Source organism: Sarcophilus harrisii, chromosome 4, assembly GCF_902635505.1.
Source record: "Sarcophilus harrisii chromosome 4, mSarHar1.11, whole genome shotgun sequence".
In the NCBI taxonomy this organism is placed as follows: Eukaryota; Metazoa; Chordata; class Mammalia; order Dasyuromorphia; family Dasyuridae; genus Sarcophilus; species Sarcophilus harrisii.
Genome location: NC_045429.1, coordinates 380,891,623 through 380,915,792, shown reverse-complemented (window position 1 = coordinate 380,915,792; position 24,170 = coordinate 380,891,623). Strand labels below are relative to the sequence as shown.

At 34.3% G+C, this 24,170-nt stretch overlaps 1 protein-coding gene across 8 annotated transcripts in view; it reads right to left on the bottom strand.

Moving 5' to 3' along the window:
• SDCCAG8 (serologically defined colon cancer antigen 8) overlaps positions 1–24,170 on the bottom strand; it is a 270,874-nt gene that overhangs the window by 81,617 nt on the left and 165,087 nt on the right. For 7 of the 8 annotated variants that reach the window (XR_004234180.1, XR_004234179.1, XM_031968542.1 and 4 more), the window contains one exon: positions 14,702–14,833. The exons of the other annotated variant lie outside the window; for it this stretch is intronic. Coding sequence is in view for 5 of the 7 variants with exons in the window: in XM_031968542.1 (XP_031824402.1) it covers positions 14,702–14,833 (132 nt within the window). In the remaining 2 variants the exon portion in view is untranslated. The remainder of the gene's footprint in view (positions 1–14,701; positions 14,834–24,170) is intronic. 8 annotated transcript variants of the gene reach the window in all.

Sequence of the window (24,170 nt, the reverse complement as noted above, 5' to 3'; positions counted from 1 at the left end):
TTCATAAATAAATGTTTCCTGTATGTATGAAGGAAAGAAATTTATTTTGTTTCCAGTTTTTTTTTTTCAATTACAGATAATATTGCTAGGAAAATTTTGAAACACATAATTCTTTTTTGGTGTTTGATAGCAATGTAATTATTAGTTCAAAGAGCATGATTATTTCTATAATTTTTACTATGCTCTCCCCAAAAGATAAAATTCTTTCAGCACTGAATGTCAGAGTACACGTTTCTTTATACCCTGGTCAGCATTGAGAGTTATGAACAGGGTGTTAGGAGAGATTGCTATCTAACCTGGTATTTATCCAAGCATATTTTATTAATTTAAAAAGTAGCAGCTTTTTTTTTCTGAGCTATCTTGGGAGGAAGAACACACCTAGAGTTGTGTGTGTGTGTGTGTGTGTGTGTGTGTGTGTGTAAAATATATATCTGGGCTATCTTGGGAGGAAAGATAGAACAAGCAAGGTATGTATATGTGTATACACACACATATACATACCTAGCTGTGTTCTCATATATATAACTAGGTGTATTCTATCCTTTCTCCCAAAATAACCCAGATATAGATAGATAGATATAGATATATGAAAATAACTTGATAGTCTAAAAGAATGGCATATAAGGCTAAAAGAAAAAAAACAAAAACAAGAGGTATAGAATCATTTAAAAACAATTCTAATATTTGTGATTTTTCCTTAGTCTTTACTCCAAACTGAACTGTCCACATTTTATTTTACAGCATTTTCAGTTCAAGCATTCCCATAAAACTTAAATCTATATTCTTAATTGTAATATAATCATGCATTCTTAATAATGTCTTTCTTTTAAGATTTGAAAAGAACCTCAGAGGCCATTAAGTCCAATCTGCTCATTTCACACTTGAGATTCAGAGAAGTTAAGAGAATTTTTTACAGTCCCATAGCAGTAAGCACCAGAAGAAGGATCTACACATAGACTATGCAGATTCCAAGTACAGCACTAAACTCTTACCGTTACAGAATTTTGCTTCATATATTGTTTTTAATGCTATAGGAATAAACTTCCAAGAACCCTAAAATACTCGATTTTTTTTCTTGCGGAATGTACTGCCCCTGTTGCCAGAAATAGAAATCTGAGACAAATGCAGTGGCAATGAGTCATAGAATCAAAGTATCCCAAAATTTTAGATGGATGCAGGTTCATCTCTGAGAAAAAAGTCTGAATTAGAATAGGTCAGGGTGCCCAAAAGCTAGTCCAAGTCCATTCTTAGTCTGGACTAGTTCTTGATCTACAAGTGCTTGATCAGTTCTTGGGTCTAGCTAGGAATTAAATATAACATGGTCTTGTTACCCTCACTCAGGGGCACTTTATATTTCTGTGTGAGATAAGGGAAGTATAATCAATTAATCCATCCAACCTTTCTTCCACCCACTCATCCATTCACTCATTCATTCATTATCCATCCATCTAAGGATTCTAAGTAGAATGTATGTCACTATCCTCTCTTACATTTAGGTAACCATAAACTCGATCACATATTCTTAAAGCAATCCTAAGAGATCTTGAGAGAGCTGGTGTAAGCTTGAAAAGAGTGACTCAGGATATGCAGTAACCTGGTGATATAAATGATGATATGGTAATGATTAACAATTCTATTGTGACATGAAAGACACTATCCATTTTTGTGAAGACATTGGTCATAAAAAGAGCAAAATGGTTTGCCTAATGAAACAGAGAAAACAAATTGAGTTGGGAAGTGGGAAGAGGTAGTAAAAAAAAAAAAGAGAGAGAGAGAGAGAGAGAGAGAGAGAGATGATAGATGGAATGACATTCTCCATGGCCATAAAGAATGTTACATTGGATTAGCTCCACGAACAATCTTCTAGTTTGTTCCCCAAAGTGGCCTTAGGGGATTGTTCACGGCCTTTCATGACACATCTTCATAGGTTAGGAGATATCTCCAAATCCCTTTAATAACCAGCTATAATCCATTAATTTCTCCAAATCCTCCTTTGAGCCTGTTTGGCTTTTCCACCTGTATGAGGTTCTCATAGTAACAGATCCTGCAGTGACTTTCTGCAGGGAAACAGACAACTGGTTTCCCACTGGTAGTCAGGGACATTGTGCTCCAGAGCAGGGCTGGAAGGTCACTTTACATTCTGTGTGGAAGTGACTTATATAGAGTAGACAAATAAAAAGATTTGACAATATAGTTTCTAAGGCCTCTTCTAGAACTTAATCTATGAATTATATTGGACTGAATTCTTCAAGGTGATCAATGGCCTTCCCTCAGCTCTCTAGTAAAGATGTCCTGATGTTGATTGGGAAATGGTGTTATAGATGTGTAATTGTCACATGATGGTGGGACTATGACTTGCCCATTAGTAGAAGCGTTTGAAAACTATGCTGAAAGGCCTTTTGTAGATTTAATAGGAAAACTGGTCCTAGGAAATTCAGACTTTTGCCATTACTTAAAGCTGACTTGTCTGATTTTGGAATTCCCTCTGGAAATAATCTACTTCTCATCTGCCTCAGTCCCAGCTGAACTCCCATTCTGACCATATCTCACTGAGATATTCTTTTTCATCTCTCTGCCTTCCTTTCCCTTTTGGATTGTTCCTAAGAAGTCTTGTAATCTGGAAAAAACTGCAAAACTTAAGGCATAAGATCAATGTGAGTATCAAGCAGCATAAAACAGACACTGGACTGTGAGTCAGGAGACCCAACTATGGCTCTAACCACCTTCCTGTGTAATAGACAAGTCATTTAACATCTCTTGGTCAAACAGGATGATTTCAGAAAGGCCTGGAGAGACTTACACGAACTAATGCTGAGTGAAATGAGCAGGACCAGGAGATCATTATATACTTCAACAACAATACTATAGGATGACCAGTTCTGATGGACCTGGCCATCCTCAGCAATGAGATCAACCAAATCATTTCCAATGGAGCAGTAATGAACTGAACCAGCTATACCCAGAGAAAGAACTCTGGGAGATGACTAAAAACCATTACATTGAATTCTCAATCCCTATATTTATGCTCACCTGCATTTTTGATTTCCTTCACAAGCTAATTGTACAATATTTCAGAGTCTGATTCTTTTTGTACAGCAAAATAACGTTTTGGTCATATATACTTATTGGGTATCTAATTTATATTTTAATGTACTTAACATCTACTGGCCATCCTGCCATCTGGGGGAGGGGGTGGGGGGTAAGAGGTGAAAAATTGGAACAAGAGGTTTGGCAATTGTTAATGCTGTAAAGTTACCCATGCATATATCCTGTAAATAAAAGGCTATTAAATAAATAAATTTTAAAAAAACATCTCTTGGTCATATTTTCCTTTTTTAAAATTAAGGGACTGAGCTACTGGATGTTTAAGGTACCCTTCCAGTTTCCAAATATACCACAGCTAGTTATCCTGGAAAGACAAGGCCATTTAGTATTCTTTTCAAACATTTATTTCATTTAGAGAAGTGACAAAAGAATAAAATCTTTAAGAAAAATATTTTCATTATAAGAGTTGGTAATCATATATTCTGTGTGTGTGTGTATGTGTGTGTGTGTGTGATAATTGGGAGTAACTATATATATTCTTATGAAAAATAAAATAAAGGGCAGCTAGGGGGCGCAGTGAATAGAACATCAGCCCTCAAGTCAGGAGTACCTAAATTCAAATCTGGCCTTAGACACTTAACATTTCCTAGCTGTGTGACTTTGGGAGTCATTTAACCCCAATTACCTCAGCAAAAAAAAAAAAAAAAAAAAAAAAAAAAAAAAAAAAAAAAAAAAAAAAAAAAAAAAAAAAAAAGAATAAATAATTTATCTGGATATTTCAAAGTTGAAAAAAAAAACTAAAAATTAACCATTTCCTAATTTCCTATAGTTAACAAGACCTAAAGTTTGGCTGAAAAATCCATGTCCAAGAAAAAGTAAATGGCATTTTAAGCCAACCCACTTGAAGCTCTTACTGATTTACTTTTTACAAATGCACTGCAACTTATAGAATGTAATAGCTCTGGGAATAATAACAGAGAATGCCAAAAATAAATTCTAAGTGATTTCTAGGTGAAAGCTTCATTTGTTTTGAACAATTCTTTTTTAAAGGGAGCACATAAAAGGAAAAAATAAGCCTAAAGAAACAAATAGCTTTGTGCAAATAGGCAGCCGAAAGAAATATTGTAATCAAAATAATGAGTCTTTCTGGAGAAGGTAGTTTCTTGAACAAATGTGTTTCCAAATCATCAGAAAATTATTAGTGATATCTTGCTTTAAATGATGCATGACTTGTACAATTCTTTTCATTTTAATTATGAATTAGACAGAAAGATTTCTAACATGCCCATTATGCTATAAAAATATGCAAACTGGATTCATGTACAAAAGCAAGAGGCTCAAATAAAAATATACATTAGCTTTCCAAACAGCCATTTGCCATTTAATTTAGTATGACAGTGGGAAAATATAACATAGTGTAATATTCAGTTTATATCCTGTCTTGGATTGTATATCATCTTCAAGTTTGTTTTATGATTCAGCTATTCCAAGAGGCTGAAAATATGTCATTAAAAATTAATGTGTTATCTTACATAAATTACAAATATTTTAAAATGGGGATATAAATTAAAAAATAATAAAAATAGCAAGTCAATTAATACTGAAGAGGGAGAGGAGGGATAAGAGGAGATAGAAAGAGAAGAAAGAATGAAAGGGAAATAGGAGGGAGGAGAGAAAGAGAGAGAGAGAGAGAGAGAGAAATTTTAAACATCCGGTTTCTATTCTAGAACATGTATGAAAACAGACAGCAGAAGCCAAATATGAACTCAAGCTCTGACAGGATTTGTTTTCTTTGTTTCCATTATTTTACTCCATATTGCCTAATAATATTTCCTCTAGCATGCAATATTTTCCAAATAACACTACAAAAAAATCAAAATTATAAATAACTGGTAGCATGAAAATGCTGAATTCTGATTCTGTTGATTTCTGCTATAGGCCTTTTCTGCAATGTAGGATAATGTAGAGATGAAGAATTCCCATTGCAGTATCCCATTTTCAAAGACACACAATTATGGGGACCAACCTTCTCCATTATCCCCCACATCTTCAACCTCTTTTCCCAACCATGACCTCATTAGAGAATATTTTTTCCTTGAAAGCAGTGTAAAATACTAGTCTGAGTAATACATTTTTAGTCTATTTCAAAATAGCAATAATAAACGAGGACAGCCATAATTTTTCAGCAGCAGAGGTGCCAAACACATCCCACAATCCTATATAAATGCTTTTTCTGAGCTTGCTTTTGTTATAAAGATCAGGATATATAAAAGAGAATGGTACTATCTACTTTACTCTTTTATCCCCTTTTCTGTGGAAACTGGGAAACTGAGTGAAAACCATATTCTTATCAGACATATATATGGTGACATAGCTGCCTCCACAACAAATTAAAACACAATGGAGTCATTCCAATGATAATAAGGGAACTATTTTCAAAATAGGAAAGATTTGTTTAACACAGATTATAAAGATACCTCTTTGCATTAGAATGAGTGTCCTTTATTTTATACTGATTATTTTCTATAGAATTTAAATTGTACATAAAATTATAATTGCTAGCTTAATGCAAATTGATTGTCCCAATTATTGAGAAAGAATCTGAATTTTAATAGTCTCTTTTGCTGGACAGATGCCAGGCAAATCAGCAAAAATTCTAAATATCTCTGACTGTGGAGGTATAAGGGAAAGCAGTTATACAGAAAAGGAAGGGTAGTTTGGCTGCTTGTTTCAAATGAGCAAGCTTCTGTCAGGAATGAGAAAATCAGCCTAACTTCCTCTGATAAAAGACTCTTTGACACAGTTACTTTGGGGTAATTTCATTTCATTTTGAAAGACGGCTAAATCATATCGTCGGGAGAACAGGTTTTTGTAGCAATGATAACTACCTATTTGCAAAGCCAAATATTCTTTCTATCTACAGACTAGGTTAGCCATGAAAAATCTCCCCTCTCCTAAAGGTAGAACCCATATAAAATGAGGCACATATTGTATAATGTAGACATGGAGGAGGCAGGGTTGTTACAGCATTTCAATGGAAGGTGCAAACACAGCCGAACCTCTTGGCTCAGAGTTCAAGCTCAATATATTTCATTTTTATAAATCCAATGTCTACAAGGGAAAATAAATCTCTGTCTTATTTATAGTAACAGGAAAGAGCAGACTCCAGTTGTCTTGTGACCCAGATGGTTATAACGTTTTTATAGTTAAATTACAACAACTGATGCCTTAGGGATAGCTACATCTGCCCTAAATCCTGTAGGATCCTCTTATCCTTAGTTACCAGAATCTTATATATAATATATCTCTGTTTAATGATGTGATAAACTCTTTAGTGCATACACACGTACCACAAAACTACGGAATAATTTTTAGAGAATGATGGAAGCTCCCATAACAGTGACATTTTAGTAACCGAAAAGTATTTAAATAATACTTCAACATTTAAAATGACTTCTCTTCTCTCCTAGAAAAGCATTGTCCAGATTATCAGTTCAGATTCAGGGGACTAAACAAAAATTTCTATTAACCTATTTTGCCTGAATAAAGTTTTCAAAATCCTAAAGAGCTAAGTCAAATATTTAATAGTTTTATAAAGTAAAAAAAGTGAACTATTACTGAGAATCATGAAAGCAATGAGAAAGTAAGAGACATAGACTTAGAGATGCAACCAGTAAGAATAATTGGCTCAGAAGTTTTGCTTTATTGTATTTCCTTTTTCCTTGATACTGGTTTTTGTTTGTTTGTTTGTTTGTTTTGTTTTGTTTTGTTGGTGGACAACACACATTATTAAGCTGGTACGGAAGTTTTCTAGAATATTTGTCCAAACTGATCTAACCTTAGCTCACATAAGTGTAATTTTCTTTTCACTAAGACTTTATCCTTTATGAAAAACAAAGTCTTCTCTTAGTTTTTTGATAACTCTAACCTCATTTTTCTAATATGAAAAGTCCATGGATTATGAGTATATTTCCTCCAACTTCAGCTACCAGAAACTGCAGAGAAATCCATAAAAATTATCTCTGCTTTATAATATGAGAAATCAATTAGTAATATCATTAATACATACTCAAATCTATACTATGGATATTATTGTGGGTTTATGGGATCAGAAACTGTTATAAAATGACATATTTTAGGTGCTAAAAGCTCATGTTTTTTAATGAGGTTTTAATTTTGAAAGATCTCTACTTATTTCCTTGAAAAGCTAGGAACAGTAAGAGATCAAATGATGTGAAAATAGGGAAGGGAAAAGACACAAAGAAGGTACAGATAAATTTTGAAAACATAATAATACAACATAAATTGTACATTTGGCATCTAAATACTAACTAATCCAATTCTCTGCCCCCACAATTTGAAAAGGACAGGCTGGTTGAGTTCCATTTAAGCAGCAAGTGTCAGTAATGTATCATTTAGATGGATACCTATTTTATTTTAATGTCACATTTGGCTAGCAAATAAGCATTACAATTTACATTTTCTAGAAAAGAGTAACTGAAATGCCACTTTAATGCTTTCTTTTATAAGAGATGCCTTTAAAAATAGCTTTTTCTAATCAAACTAGTACATTTTCCTTCTGCAATAAGAAAAGCACACAACTCTCCATTTTCTTTTATAGAAATTCTGTTCCCCTCCAGGAAAATAGCTTTTAAAAAAATAGCTTCTAATCTCAGAAGAACTTTGTGGGATCAAAAAGAGATGCTCATTTAAAACTGAAATTAATCCATATAAATCTCTATCAGCATCAACTTTGCATTCCATGGTTAAGAAAAACAAGGTCTAACTTTTTACTTCCTTTCCACATATATATGCATTCTACTAAATAAACAAAAACTAAATAAAGCATTTTTTTTTCTTCAAGAGTAGCTAGACGTCAATTAATCTGCTCAAAATTCCTTTTTTACAATAAGAGAAAAAAATCTTGGTATACTCCACAGTATGCCCCCATTGCCTCTAATGCAATAGATATGCTTTAAGTACTTGATTTGGGAATTTAAACCGTATGTGGCCATCATAGTAGAAACAAAAACAAAACAAAAACCACCAACCTACATTGAAGCCTTTTCCAGAAAAAGCCACTAGCATAAACCCAAATCCAGGCGCAGTGATTTTCTGAGCACGTTACTTAGAAATTAGTAATTCTCTCTTTTTAATTGACCAAAAGCTTCTTGACTCACAATTATAGCTCTTTCCTCAAAAAAGTGAAAAATACATGCATGAGAATAATTAAGTTCAAAAGTGCTGTCTCTGACTCTGACTATATCTTGGGATGCTTCGAAAATTTCTAAACATTTCACTCAGTGTGCCTTCATTAAGTACCTACCTGTATTAGCCACAAGGTGCAAAAAAACTAAAAGAAGAAACAATCCCCATCCTATTTATATTCTTTCACTATAGATCTCTCCCTCTGTGAAAATTGACATTTCAAGGTCACAAAAAACCCCAACAAATTTTAAGAAGAAAATAATCAAATACACAATAGTGTATTCAAATATCTTTGAAATTCAAAGATATTTTAAAAATCTAATTTTCATGTATTTCATTAAGTAATATTAAAAAAAAAAAAACACCTCAAAAACTAGCAAACTCCTGCCTGAAAAGACAGAAAAACCTAAAGGCCAGGCAAAGGTCTAACATGGGGTAGCAACACTGTGGGGGCATGAGCATTGGAACCTCAGACTTTCCATTTGATTGATTGGCTGCTATGACTGGACAATTCATTTATCTATTCCTGTTGGTCTCAGTTTTCTTGTGTATAAAATAAAAGATTTGGGCTAAAGTAGCTCTAATCTATGGTACTAAGAATATAACATATAATTCACATTTATATAGTGTTTTAAGATTAATAAAACATTTTTTAATCACCACAACTCTAACTCAAGATAGTATTAGATCAAGGAGGGTGCCCTGAAGCCAGCTCTGTTTGGCTTGTGAGAGCCAACTGTTAAGTTTTCAGAGTGGACATTTTTAATTCAGAAATTGGCAAATGCTACAAAGTCAAGATTTGATTTATTCTTTTGTTAATAATGAAGATTAAATGTAAAAATGTGTGTGAATATATTTTTGTTCCCAGAGAGTTTTGTTGCTAAACATTTATCAGCACACTCTTAATTATATCCCCTTTTAACAGATGAAGAAACAAATTCAGAAAAATTTAATGGATTGTCCTTAGTCATAAAGCCAGAAAAAGTTCAGAGCTGGGATTTGAACCAAGACTCCTGAGAACACAGTTAACATTCTTTCCATTAAACTATGTGGTGCCATAGGGACACTATGTAAAATCATCTGATTATTATTTATGATATGTGTGCAGTCATCCAAAAACATTTATTTAGCATTGACTACAAAAAATCTAGCACTAGTCATTAAGAATAGAAGGAAGCAAAACAGTTTTTGCCCTCAAAAATTTGAAAAGAAAATTGCAATTTAAAAAGAAAATGACTCCTCATAGATACATACATACTCCTTCATACACACATGAATTCAGAGGACACCTAAGTAAATGCACCTGAAAGTCTGTGAATGGATCAATGGAATAAACTGGTTCAGGATTTGTCAAGGAAGGCTTTGTCCTGGAGGTGAATTTCAAGTGGAATTTTGGAGGAAGAGGAGAATGAATCAGTTCAAGATTGGAGAGCATGGATTTCACAGAAGTGCTTTTGGCTAAGATGGCTGCCTGAAGGAAAGACAGACTACTAACTAGCTCCCATGTGCTTGCTCCAGCAAACCTTAAAGTTTATAGCTGGCTAAATAATGATCAAGAAGTCTAGCGAAAATCCATAGTGCATTCTGCCTCAGAACCACACAGAAGCCTGATGGCCTTAGGAAAAGGGGCTGCCATAAAATGAGGCCTGCCTTCTGCTGAAACCAGAGGAGGGCCAGAGATTTGTACAGCCTATGAGGACAGGTATCTAGAAACAAAAAAAACCTGAGGGACCCATTGAGAAAGTCTCAGAAAACCCCAGGATGAGAACCCCAGATGGGTCAGAGAGCTGCAGTACCCAACTCAAAGAGAGAGGCAACCCTTGGACTGGGACAAAGGAAGGCAAAGTTATTTAAGGTCCCTAACACTTTGCCCTGAAACATCAGAGATTCCTGACCTTTCTAAGCGTTAAGCCTCAAGATTCAGGGTATCCCAAATGATAAATAGTCAATGGATGTGGGCAATTTTTAGATGAAGAAATTAAAACCATTTCTAGTCATATGAAAAAAATGTTCTAAATGACTATTGATTAGTGAAATGTAAATTAAAACAACCCTGAGCTACTACCTCACACCTCTGACCTCACACCTGGCTGACAGAAAAGATAATGATAAATGATCTAAGGGATGTGAGAAAACTGGGACATTAAAGCCTTGTTGGTGGAGATGTGAACTGATCCAACCATTCTGGAGAGCAATCTAGAACTATGCCCAAAGGTCTATCAAACTATGCATACCCTTTGATCTAGCAGTGTCTCTACTGGGCTTGTATCCCAAAGAAATCATAAAAGAGGGAAAAGGACCCTACATGTGCAAAACTGTTTGTGGCAGTCCTTTTTGTAGCTCCAAGGAACTGGAAACTAAGCGGATGCCCATCAGTTGAGAATGGCTGAATAAGTTATGGTAATTGAATGTTAGGAAATAATACTGTTCTATAAGGAATGATGAATGGGATGATTTCAGAAAAGCCAGGAAAGACTTATATGAACTGATGCTAAGTAAAGTGAGTGGTACCAAGAAAACATTGTATACAGAAACAATAAGATTTTGTGATGATCAACTGGACTTGGCTCTTCAACAATGAAGTGATTCAAGGCAATTCCAAAAGACTTGTGATGGAAACAGCCATTTGCATCCAGAGAGATGACTATGGAGACTGAAAGTGGATAAAAGGATGTTATTTTCATCTTTAAAAAAAAAGATTTAGAGATTTCTCACCCTAAGAAGTAGAGAACAATTCAAGAACCTCGGGTACTCAAGGTAAAACCAGGAAGAGTTTATAACCCCAAAAGTGATACAGATGGCAGAGGTCTGCCCTGGTGCAAAATCTCAACTCTAGAAGAACTAAAGTTGGAGATTTGAGTAAATAAAAAAAAAACCAAGCCAAGTACCAAAAAGTATTGCAAATATAGAAATTCCTTGAAAAAAGGTTTTATATTTTTTAAACCCATAACAACTGCAATTAGATACTCAAAAGGGAAAAAAACAGATTTTTCTATAGGTCTACACAAATACTCAAAAGAAATGAAGCAAGAAATAATAAATATCTTAAAAAAGGAAAGTGGTAAATCTTATTCAATAAATATGCTCCCTGCAAATCAAAACATATTTCCTTATTCTGAAAAAGGGAGTAAAAAGGGAAAGGACTAGAAACCAAGAGTGTCTTAGATTGTCTTGTACAGTCAGTGAATTGGTTGAAAAAATTTGGTCCTATAAAGGTAATGGAATACTACTGTGTCCTAAGAAATGATAGAGTCAATTTCAGAGAATCTTGGGTAGTATGAACTGATGCAAAATGAAATTAGCAGAACCAGGAATATAATTTATACAAGGACTGCTTAAGTGTAAAGAAAAACAACTTTAAAGGTCTCAAGAATTCTGATCAATGCAATGACCAATCATGTCTCTAAAGGACCCATAATGTGTTTTTTACCTCCAGACCAAGAAGCAATAAACATAGGTGAAGACACACATTTTTGGATATAGTCACTGTGTAGATTTGTTTTGCTTGGCTATGCTTATTATTTTAGAAGAACTGTTCCCCCTAACTTTTTATTATTTCATTGAGGAAAAGGAGAAAGGACGGGCTTAGCAATACAATAGTGATTGCCTAAAACATAAGGACTGTTGGAAGATTTTTTTAAATGTTCTCTTTTAAAGAGAATGGAAATACAAAAGGAAGCACAAAGTAGGATGGTTTCCAAAGTAATATATAGATGCCATATACTTTTAAAAAAGCAAATGGTTTGAAATGGAGATTCACAGTTTAATAGAAAATCCTCTATTCTCTGCTTTACAAAAATGTTCTTTTTTTGCTATTTAAGTTCAGAATAAAAAAAATAAAGCACCACACAAGGAAAAAATGATCTGAGGGTACCCCATGAAGACTGGAAATGACATATACAAGATGTAGGTAACTGAAATAATCCTTAGGAAGTAAACCTTTGGCATTGTAAGACTTCATCAGTGTTCAAGATAGAATATGACAGGAGATGTACACAGTTTAATGTGGGGGCTGGGCAGGGAAGAAAGTAAGGGCTTCAGGGAAATAAGAAACCGTAGAAGAAATTTGTGAAGTTCATAACCAAAGACTAGTAATCAATGGCTCAGTGTCACTGGGAAATAGCTGAGAAAAACTGTGACAGATGTAGGTAACATGCTGAGAGGAGTCTCACAAGGACTGATCTGAGATAGATATTATTTACTGCTTTTATCTATGATACGGATTAAAGAATTGAGAATATGCTCATTATGAATGCAGGCACACTAAATTGGGTGAAGATGTTAACAGCTCAGAAGACAGAAATAGAATGAAAAGTGACTGTAACAAATTTGATAAATTATTCACCAAAAAACCCAAGATACTGTTCAATACTTTTAAGTGAAATATTACAAGTTAAAAATTCAATAAACTTTGGGGCCAGAAATAAGCTACACAAATCTAAATGGGACATGATAAGCATAGCATAAATTCTATTCTTTTGGTGCAACTGATCTCAAGTAGATGGTAAGAAAACAGAAATCAATGAAAAGCAATCTGGTTTGAGAATCCTTCAAAAGTATCTAGAAGATACTTTTCTTGATTCCCTCATTTCAGGGGCTTGTGCTCTCTTGAAATGACCTTGGATAATATCACATATACTTTGTATTTACTTCTCTGTATTGTCTGTTGTATCCCCTCAGTTAAAGATCAACACATTTTGTCTCTGTATGCCCAATTTCCAGTACAGTGCCTTGACCATAGTAGATGGATAAAAAACATTGCTGAATTTATTTTTGAATCTGAGGACACAGGTTCAAAGTCTAGCTCTCCTTACCATCTACAGGATCTTGGGCAAGTCACTTCTCTCTGGGCATTGGCTACCTCATTGCAAAATTAGAGATTCTTACCAGATGAACTCTCATTGTTCCTTCCAGCACTGAATCCTGTGATTTGTTGTCATAAAAGTCCATCTCTTGGACACCAATAATTCTCTAATTATATTGACTGATTTTTTTTTTTTTTTGCAATAACCCAAAAAGAACACAAAGGGGTATAAGCAGCAAGTGATTTGTGCATGAAAAGGGACCTTCAGACCTATCTGAGGTGAGCTGATTTTGTAGTAAGAATGGCAAGCAAGAAATAGAATAGCTAGTGGTACATCATCACATTGAAGATACTAAAAGAAATATGAGAAAAGCCTTCAACATTCTGGGCATTCTTCTATCAAGAATTTACGGGAAAACATGGGCAAGAATCACAGAGGATGAGGAGGGTAAGGTGGTGGAAGTAGTGGGATCTATATCATATATCTACTAATGAAATCATGAATTCATCAAGTTTGAAGATGCAAAGTTGAAATTCAACATAATTCTTGGTCTTAAGAAGTTTATAAACTAATTAGGAATGGAAAATCCAAAATATATTATATTATGTAACATTAGTTGGAAAAATATTACAATATGTAGCAGAAGTCAAACACTCCACCAATAAGCACTGATTGGTGTCAATATGCCAGCCACTGTGTTAAGCACTGAAAAATAGCAGAAAAGATTTGGGGAGGAAAGAGTTACTTATACTTGGGAATATCTGGAAGATCTTTTAAAAAATGTGACATACAGATCAAATTACTGTCAAGTAATTTTTACTTTTGAGAACATGGACTAAAAAAAAGTCTTTTGATATAATCTAAAATAACTCATTTATTTGGGGGAGCAAGCAGAATTAAATGACTTACTCAGAGTTACACAGCTAACAAGTGTCTAAGGCCAGATTTGGACTTAGGTCCTTCTGACTCTAGAGCGGATGTTCTATCCATTGCATCACCTTGCTGTCCCATAATAACTAATTTAAAAGAGATAATATGACAATAATAGCAAAAGTCTATAGGTTCCCTTAAAAACTTATGTTACTTCACTGAACTTCATAACAAATGGGACAGAGAAGTACTTTATACATTTTTCACCATTTTGCAGATAAGGAAGCTAGGTGACTTGTTTTTGACCATAGAGGTACTAAATATATCAGGTGGTATTTCAACTAAAACCTTCTTGCTCTATACACTATCCCCCTCAAATCAAAAGCATGCTTTTTGTTGTTTAAAAGAAAACATACATGCTGAATAAGAAAAGTAATTTCCGGTCCATGTCAAAATGGCATTATTCATTGGCAAAGAACATAATTTGTTCAATGAACAACCAGATAAATAGTAAAATCAATCTACAAAAGCAATGCATATTGAATATTATTCTAAGCCTTCAGTGAGTGATGAAAAACAAAAATGGAATTCCTATTGTAAAATAGGAAAAGAATAGCCTATGCATGGACAAGTTTATAATCAAATCATAGGCAATAATGATATAGTACCTTCTTTTAAATATTATTCCAACCATTCTTCAAATATCATCTTGTTTTCTCCAAATATAATAAGGGCAATATAATGCATAGGGATTGATTAATAGAACTTAGTACCTTAGCTTCATTCTGTCATGTATTTTTCCATGCTGGATACATTGATCTTCCAATTCATTATTTCGTTTCTGCAGCTTTTCAAGTTTGTCTGTCATGTATTTGTTTTCATCATTAAGCTGGGAAACTTCACACCTAGAGAAGTAAAATCAGAAAAAGGTAGTTCTAGCTAGTCATGGCTTCTACAAATACTCTCCATGTTAACATACACTCCATAACTTAAAAGAAGCAAAAAAAGTTTAAGTCAATTAAAAAGCCCCACATGAACAAATGAATGATAAATCAGAAATATTAGTGGAAATTACAATGCTTACTGAAGTTCTTTGCAATTGTAAAAATAAGAACATGCCGGATGGATGGATGAATGGATGAGATACTAAAAGCCCCAAAAGCCATCAGTCCTGACAAAAATATCAGATGTCATCATGGCTACATTTCTTCCTTTTATATTTAGTTAATAAGTGTCACCTAATTTCTAGAGCAATAAGTTTTGAAACTCATTCATCAAACATTAGTAGTTCTCATGATAATGAACATTTTAAAAAAGTTTTCTTTTAAACAGATTCCTGCCTTGGGGAAATCTTTTTTGGAGAATTCATTAAATTTGAACTATTCATCTAAATCACGAGAAGAATTTAGATTTGTCCTGGACAAACTTAACTTATGAATGACTTCCTCCAGCCAATCTTTTACCTTTCAACCACAACTCCTAGTTTGAGCTATCCCATATTCATGAAACTATCTCCTTTCCTATCTATCATATAATAGTTATAGCATTCTTTTGGACAGAACTGAGATAGTATTTTGTTCAGGGAACTCCCAGTGAATTAATGCCTTCTAATGACATACACTGTCAACTCTAGTGCATCTTAGTGGGGCCAGCACAGCCTGGGGGACAGGCAGCTGATTCTGGAGTCAGGAAGACTTGGGTTGGAGACCTGTCTCTGACACACCCTGTCTCTTTGATCCTGGACAAGTGGTTTAACTTTTCAGAGATCAAATAGGTCTTCAGGGTTCTCAGGGGTAGAGCTGGTGCTGATCTATAGTGAAGGTGTAAGAGAATAATTTTTCTCACCAGGGACAATGAAACTATAAGTTCAAAACAAATAATGATGATGATCATTATAATAAATATAAACATAACATAATATGTATATAATTATATTAATATAATAATCATTATTGTTATTGTTATGGCTGACTTTATGTAGTACTTTAAAATTTACATAATTTCATTTAAGGACCATCATCATCAATCATTTTGATTCATGTCTTGCCACTGAACTCCTGATAACTCCAGAGAAGAGAATGAGGCTGATGAGTTTGCACAGCTCTGTCTCTTATAAATCCACTTCACTTGGGAATCAAGATATCACCCTACCGATGTCACTTGTTCCTCTTTGAAAACAAAGGACAAACAACAACAGTATCATTTAGCCTTCAGAGCAATCTTTTGAGGTAGACATTATACTTCTGTATAATGGCACTTTGGGCGCCAAAATGTGGTGTTTTTCTTTTTTAATATAATATAAAGATTTTCTCTGGGAGCAGGTTTCTTGGAGAGGTAGCCCTAGTATCAGTTCAGATCAATAATCACCCCAAATGCAGCCAGCTGATAAAATGCAAATGTTTATTTTCTCCTTCCTTGGGCCTGGGTAGCTTTAATAGAGGCCTCAGCTTTCCTTGGTTCTGAGAGCTCTTGCAGCTTGTCCTTTGCCTCTGGTTTTTTCTGCCTCCAGCCAGCACAAAGGTGGAAGATGGAATGAATCTCTCGTCTCCGAGAGAGGGCTTCTGGCTCTCAATCTCCCAGAATGCTCCTTCCAAGTCTTGTCTCCTTATCTGGGGCTGAGCAGCTTTCTGGAGAGCCTTTCAGCCCAGCCTTGGTCTCAGTGGGGGAAGTGCAGGAGCCCAGCCACCACAGTGGTGTGAGATGAATCTGGTTGTGCCTCTGAGAGAGGGCTTCTCCTGAACTGACTTGACACTCCCCTCTCAATCTTTTCAGCTGAACCTCTATCAATTCTAATGACATAACACTTTGTAAGGATTCCAACATCTATATCACTTCACTTCTTTTGATCATACTTCAAAACTCAGTTAAAACCCCAACCTTACCCATTTTTTTTTTCCTAAAGCAATTGGAGTTAAGTGATTTGCCCAGGGGCACACAGCTAGGAAGTGTTAAGTGTCTGAGGCTCAAGTCCTCCTGACATTCAATGGCCTTTTCTCAGTTATCACCTTCCTTGACCTTTCTGTAACATTTGACACTACTTATCATCTCTCTGCATTTTCATGATGCTATTTTCTCTTGGTTCTCCCCTTTCCTGTCTGCCTATTCCATCAATGTCAGGGGTTCTGAGCCTGAGATCCAAGGAGCATTAAAGAATCTTTGGATAGATTCAAGGAAAGTTTGTAAAACTTGACTGGGAAAAAATACATACGTATTCAATATAACATGTTTTCTTTGTAATACTATGTATTTTATTTTGTTCATTGAAAAATATGCTGAGAATGGATCCATTGGTTTTACCAGACCATCAAAGGAGTTCACAACACAAACAAAAAAAAGTTAAGAAACTGAGTTCTAAATCTTCTATGTACTGCCTTCTCTCTTTGACTCTTCATTCCATGTCACCCTATGTGTCAAATCAGTTGCCAAATCTCGCCATTTCTCTAAAACATCTCTCACCTATGACCCTTTTCTTTCCTTACCCAATGTTTAGGCCCTAATCACTTCTTAGATTCCTAAAAGAGTTTGACTAATAGGTCAATTCTCTCACCACTCCAATCAAACTTGCATACTACTACTGCCAAAGTGATTTTCCTTAAGCAAAGAACTAACTAGGTCACTCCTGTACAATTAACTGCAGGGGCTCTCTATTTCTTCTAGAATTAAAATTGAGTCTTGTCTCAATTTAACTTTCCACCTTCATTGTTCTTTACTTCCCCTCTGGTATTTGTGATCCAGCAAAATTGACCTTCCTTCTCTTTCTCACAGATGATATTCCCTTCTCTCAGTTACTTCCATATTCTATATAAGCCATTTTCTATACCAAAGTTTCTTAAACTGTGGGTCACAACTCCATATGGAGTCACATAATTAAATGTGAGGCTCATGTAATTATGATTTATTAGTAGTAAATGTTTGATTTATAGACAGATTTTATATACCTATATACCCATGGTCATGCAAAAATTTCTGTGGTGAAAATCTATTAAGATTAAGAAGTCCAACTCTATACCCAGAATCTGCTCTTCCTCAGCTACACAATATTATAACCTGACTTTTCTTTCATGACAATTCAAGCACCACCTCCTTCTACATTTGAAGACTTTTCTGATTCTCCCCAATTGGTCAAGTGCTCTCCCTTTCTGTGTATTTTTTGTGTATTTAACAGCTTCACATTTATTTGCCTTTAGTTTCTTCATATACTTGTCTCTTCCATTAGAGAGATTGTTTCATTCCTTGTAGTTATACCTCTGCACATAGTACAGTGTCTATATCAGTCAATAAATGCATATTGATTAATGATCTCCTTAGCTCCCATGACTTTAATTTTGGCTTTCTACAGAGGCACTCAATTATGCATCTAGTTCTATGCTCTCTCCCCTTATCTCCAGCTCTGTTTCATCTCCATTAGGACCATGCCTAGAACATGTTAAGAACTTAAAACTTTTTCATTAAATTTATTCACTCATTCACCATAAAAAGCTTCCCAGATATTTCCCTCTGAATTAATCGTGTATGTCAAACTCAACATGTCCAAAATTGAACTCACTGCCTCGAGTAAAGAACTTTAGATATATTCACAGCAAAGTTCACCCAAAATACTACCTGAAATATTGGAAAGAATGCTGAGATTGAAATCAATAAGACACTTAAAGTTCTGTCTCTGATACCTAGTAGCTATTTGTTAAGTGGCCCACTTAACACTTATCAGCTTAATTCAACTCCCTAGGATAAATCTACTAAAACAAAGATGATTGTGGTATGTTTGATGGAAGAGAACTCCCCAAGTGGACAAAAATCACAAATTACTAATGTATGGGCAGGAATATGTGAATAGATCACATTTATTCATGCCAATTTCATGATATTAAATTTGGCTAATATGGATTGAGGACTGGAAAGTCACTTCCTTTCCAAAAACCATCCAGATAACAATGTTCTCATCACCAAACCTCAAAGTCTTTCAGACAAGCACCTATGACCAGGGTTTTAACTATTTTCTCCCTCCAGTGACTCCTCATTTTTATCTTTTGTTTATGCCAGGACTTTCCTAGTTATTATCCCAATGTACCAATTCAGTAATAGCAAAAATAGCAAAAAAAAAAATTCACAGATTAGCAAATGATCGCAAATCCATTAATTATGATGTGGCAGGGATAAATGAAAGGGAGAAGACATCTGATTCTTTCACTACACCTTCACCTTACAGACATTAATTATGAGGTAGAGAAAAAGGTACAGATTTTGGAGTCAGAAAATCTGGGTTCTAGTATCACCTTTGTGACCCCAGGAAAGTCATTTCACTTCTATTTCAATTTTTTTTTAATCTATAAAATGAGAATAATGATATCTTTAATGCCTACCTTTAGTTCAAATGTGATAATGTTTATAAAATGGTACAGTCATGTTGGGTCTCTGTCCTTCAGGTTTCTCACAATGGTTGTTTTCTTCTCTGAACTTAACATATTCCAAGTTGTATTACAGTTATTTATGTGCCAATCTTATTTTCCTACTATATTAGAAGCTTCCCAACCACAAGGCATATGTCTAGTTTTATCTTTGCATCTCTAGTACCCAACATAGTCAGTATCTCGTTCATAAGATATATTTAATGGGGTCATTTAATTGAAATGGTTGTATTTACCAGCCAATTTTTCCAAGTTAAAGATATATTTGAGGGAATAGAGAGTACATGTATTTTAAGACTTTATACCATCTACTATTGTGAGAAAATCTAGTTCATTTTAAAGTTTTTAATATATAAATTTGTTTTTTTCTAATGTTTTTATAAACAGCTAAATTTATCATACAATTACAATAAACATGAGTTGTAAGATATTTTATTGCTATAATTAGAATTACGATGATTGCTTTTTAAGGGATGTTATATCACCTTAATTTTTATCCTTTTAAATCATGGTTTATTTTTTGGTAACTGTTTTCATGGACCAACGTTATTCTCCTGCTGTAGAATGTAATTTCTGTTTTATCCCAAGATAACATCAACCAAACATGCAGGAAAAATAGTTCAACCGAGTGTGTGTTCTTTACTTCAATTAAACTCACACAGTTGGATACCTACTGTTGCCAAAACAGTAATATAATTTATACATTATAGTCCACACAGTAAAACTACACTAAAAGTCATTTAACAATATTTATAACATCATAAAATACAGTGTTAAAATATATGAACTGCAATATGTACCAAAATTATAAAATTTGTTTCTCATCATCAGTGATTAAAACCAGAATCATTGCTCTAGCTTCAATACTCACAACCCTGGTGACAGATTAGAATTCAAATCTTAATGATCAATTTACAATTAACAAGATAGAAGTGAAACAAATTAAACCAACCATTATATATAATGAGACCCAATGGACTCCCATTGTTTCCCTTAATTACAAAACGCAAATCACAAATACACAATGGGCAGTATAAGACATCAATCCACAAGCCTAGCAACTCAGAAAGTGACAATCACAGAAAAAAAAAAAAAAGTAGAAGTAAAACCATGGAGACATCAGCTATCTGACATTTTTTTTTATATTTATAAACACTAAAAAGTGGGGTTGGAGGAGGTGGGTAACCATAAGAGCAACACTCCTCTTCCTCCAGTTGGAAGAGATGCTCTCCTAAATGGTATGCCTTTCAAAAGTCTTCTAATGTTAACTTTGAGAACAATGTAAAGTTGTACTACTGATTCATATTTGTGAATGGTGAGGAAAAGAAATAAACTGAATTTCATAAAGGAAAGCCACAGTGACAAACTGACAGCAAATTATATTTCCTCCCTTTGAAACAAACTTAATTTGCTAGATGAGTCTATTCTTATAGGTTCACAAAATAGCAGTAAATGACGAATATAACAAAATAATGATAGTGGGCATTTTAATATCTTTTTTAAGGTTTGCCAAGCAATTTTTATACATTCACCCATTTGACCCTCATTAAAAACACTGTGAAAACAGTTGTCATATTTTCCTGACTTTAGGCTTGGTGCTCTATTGACTGAACCAATTCTTATTATCTCAATTTACAGAAGAGGAAGCCGAGACTGAGAGAGCATAAGTGACTTGTAAATAGTAGCATAGCTAATCAGTACTTACAAAGGTAAGACTATATTTCCAGTCTTCCTGGCTCCATTCTCAGGGTTCTCTATCCACTACACCAGGACTTCTTAAACTTTTTCCACTTGAGACCCCTCTTTGTCCAAGAAATTTTTACATGACCACAAGTATATCTATATTTATATGATAGATAACACAAATCAAACATTTGCTGATAATGAATCATAAAGTAATTTATTTTAAAATAATTCTTTGGTATAAATATAACATTAAAGATGACAGCAAATTTGCTTAATAGTAAGACTGATATGCTTGTTTATTTCTACTAAAGAATTCAATGTTGGCAGAATATTTGATATCTTTTACTATTGCCTAATTTTTCACAGCCCCATATGGGGTCACAATCCACAGACCCATAGTTGGAGCCCTGAAGTCAGGAGGACCTGAATTCAAATATAGTCTCAGACACGTAATGCTTTCTAACTGTGTGAGACCCTGAGCAAGTCACTTAACCCCAATTGCCATACATACACAAATAATAATAATAATAATAATAAAGAAGCTTTATACTATGACACTTTGCTATCTCACTCACACACACAGGCTGCAGGACATAGAATATTTAAATAATTTTAGTGTCAGAAAGGAATAACACACATAGAGACTTTCAGAGTGTAGTACCATGTTGGAGATTAAACACCATGTACAAAGCACTGTGCTTTGTACAGATAGCTATAAAATGAAAAGACAAAGTCAGTTTTCAAGAAGGTTATGGTTGGTTTCCTTGCAGGGAAAGGAGATATACAGTGTCCCAAAAGTCATGGTACAGGTTGAAACTACTAAGCTTAATATATACACACATGAAACCAACTCAACATATTTTTGTGGCACAGCCTACCATAAGAGTGGCAAAATAGATAGGAATATAAGGAGATGAAAAGTCCAATCTGCCAGTTTTCCTGCTGGTTCTGAAAGGCATGTATTTAACTGACTAGATCTATTAGTAAGACAGATCATTTAATTTAGTATGAATCAACTTATGCCGTAATGCATTGTGGATATTACAGAACTGTATCCCTGAAATATATGAGGGAAAGAAAGTCTTAAAAAGCAATCATATGCTTTTTATTTTGATATCAAGTATATAACAAATATCATCTTTCATAAGAATTTATCAAATTCCACCTTTAGGAAAATCCAGAAGGAAATCTCTTAATTACACTAAAAGAAATATTTTGGGGCACTGGCCCATTGAAATTTTAAAAAAACTCATTGATTCATTTAACAAACCCTTACTGGTCATTTCCTACATTCAATCTCCCATAAATCATACTTATATGAAAGCCAAATAAGTCTGATATATTTAAAAATACCATAAAATGTGTTTCATTTCAAATTGCAATGAATAGAAGATACTTTTGAAGTTAGGCATAGGATATATACAGATTTCCTTCTTGTACAATAAAAAGAGAAACAAATAAAATCGATCTTAAAAAGAAACAATCTTGGACTTTTGATACAATGCTGATTATTTCAGTCTTCACACATGTTTCTCCTGAGGAGCCTAAAAGCAAAATTGGGCCTATTTTCTGAAAATCATAAAATATAAATTCCACAAAAATATCTACAGAAATCAGGGGAAGAGCCTTAAAAAACAAAACAAAACAAAAGAAAACAAAACTACATTTCCTTTATTTCTCTCTTTTTACTGCCGTTTAGTTTTTGTGGAATTTGGTGTTTGGAATTCTTGCTTTCTTTGCTATAGAAGGTGATAGAGGACAGGATGAAAATAATAATGGCTCAGGTTGTATGTAACAAGGATACCTAACACTTCTTCATTAACTTCATTTGATTCTCAAACATGATCCTTCTGCAAAACAAATAATGTGAGCATTATTTCCTTCATTAGAGGTTATACCAGATGACGTCTGAGGTCCCTTGCAGCTTATAATCCATGATATTATACAATAGGAACACTGAGATTCAGAGAGGTTAAATGAATTAATAAAGGGTCACAAAACTCAATGTTCTAACTGGAACTTCGAACTCAACCATATAAGTGTCACATTGAGACATGGTACAATGGAAAGCATGCAGCATTTATGCTCAGAGTAGCAGGGTTTCAATGCCACTCTACTACTCATGAGTTTTGGGACGTCTAAGCAAAGGTTTTCTCATCTGTAAAATAAGGGGGCTGGATGAGATGACCCCCTCCAGAAAGAACTAAAGTCATAATCCTATGATCCAATGATTCCCAGGACATAATGAATTCCCTTAAGAGGGGAAAAGACTGACTCAAGAAACAGGAACATGGAGAAAATGTACTTTTTGTGAGGTTGTAAAATATAAAGCAGTGGGTGACAGAGTAGAGGGTTGAACTTGGAGTTAATTCAAATCTCTCCTCAGATACTTACCAGCTGTGTGACTCTGGGCAAATCACTTAATCATTGTCTGCCTCTGTTTCTTCATCAGTAAAATGAGAATCATGATGGCACCAACTTCCATATTTTGTTGTGAAGATCAAACGAGATAATATGTGTTTTGCAAATTAAAATGCTGTATATAGATGCAGCTAGGTAGCACAGTGGATAGAGGACCAGCCCTGAAGTCAGGAGGAGCTGAGTTTGAATTTGACTTCAGACACTTAACACTTCCTAGCTGTGTGACCCTGGGCAAGTCATTTAACCCCAATTGCCTCAAAAAAAAAAAATCTACACATAAATAAATGCTAGCTATTATGATTTTAGAGGCTTCTCAAAGTTGTGTTTTTTTAAAAAAATGTTTCCAAAACTAAAGTCATTCTCTTTTATAGCTAGGGTGCTTGGAGATGAGGAAAAATCCAACAACTTTACATCATAGATATATGGTATGATGAGAACTAAATCTTCAACAATTGGAGTTATGGAGAAGTTTATAATCTTGGAGATAATAGAGAATATGTGATCTGTTGAGTATGTGAATGCTGGGATAAGACATATACTTAAGGAAAATTGCTTTGACAGCTTTGTTGAAGATGAATTGGACTGAGGTGAGATTTGAGGCAAGGAGGAGAAGGTAGCTATCAATGGCAAAAATTATAGAGAAGTCAAGAAAGGTGAACACTAAAAAATACATCAGATTTAATATATACATATAACATATACATATGTATTACTAGTCATATTCTGCATT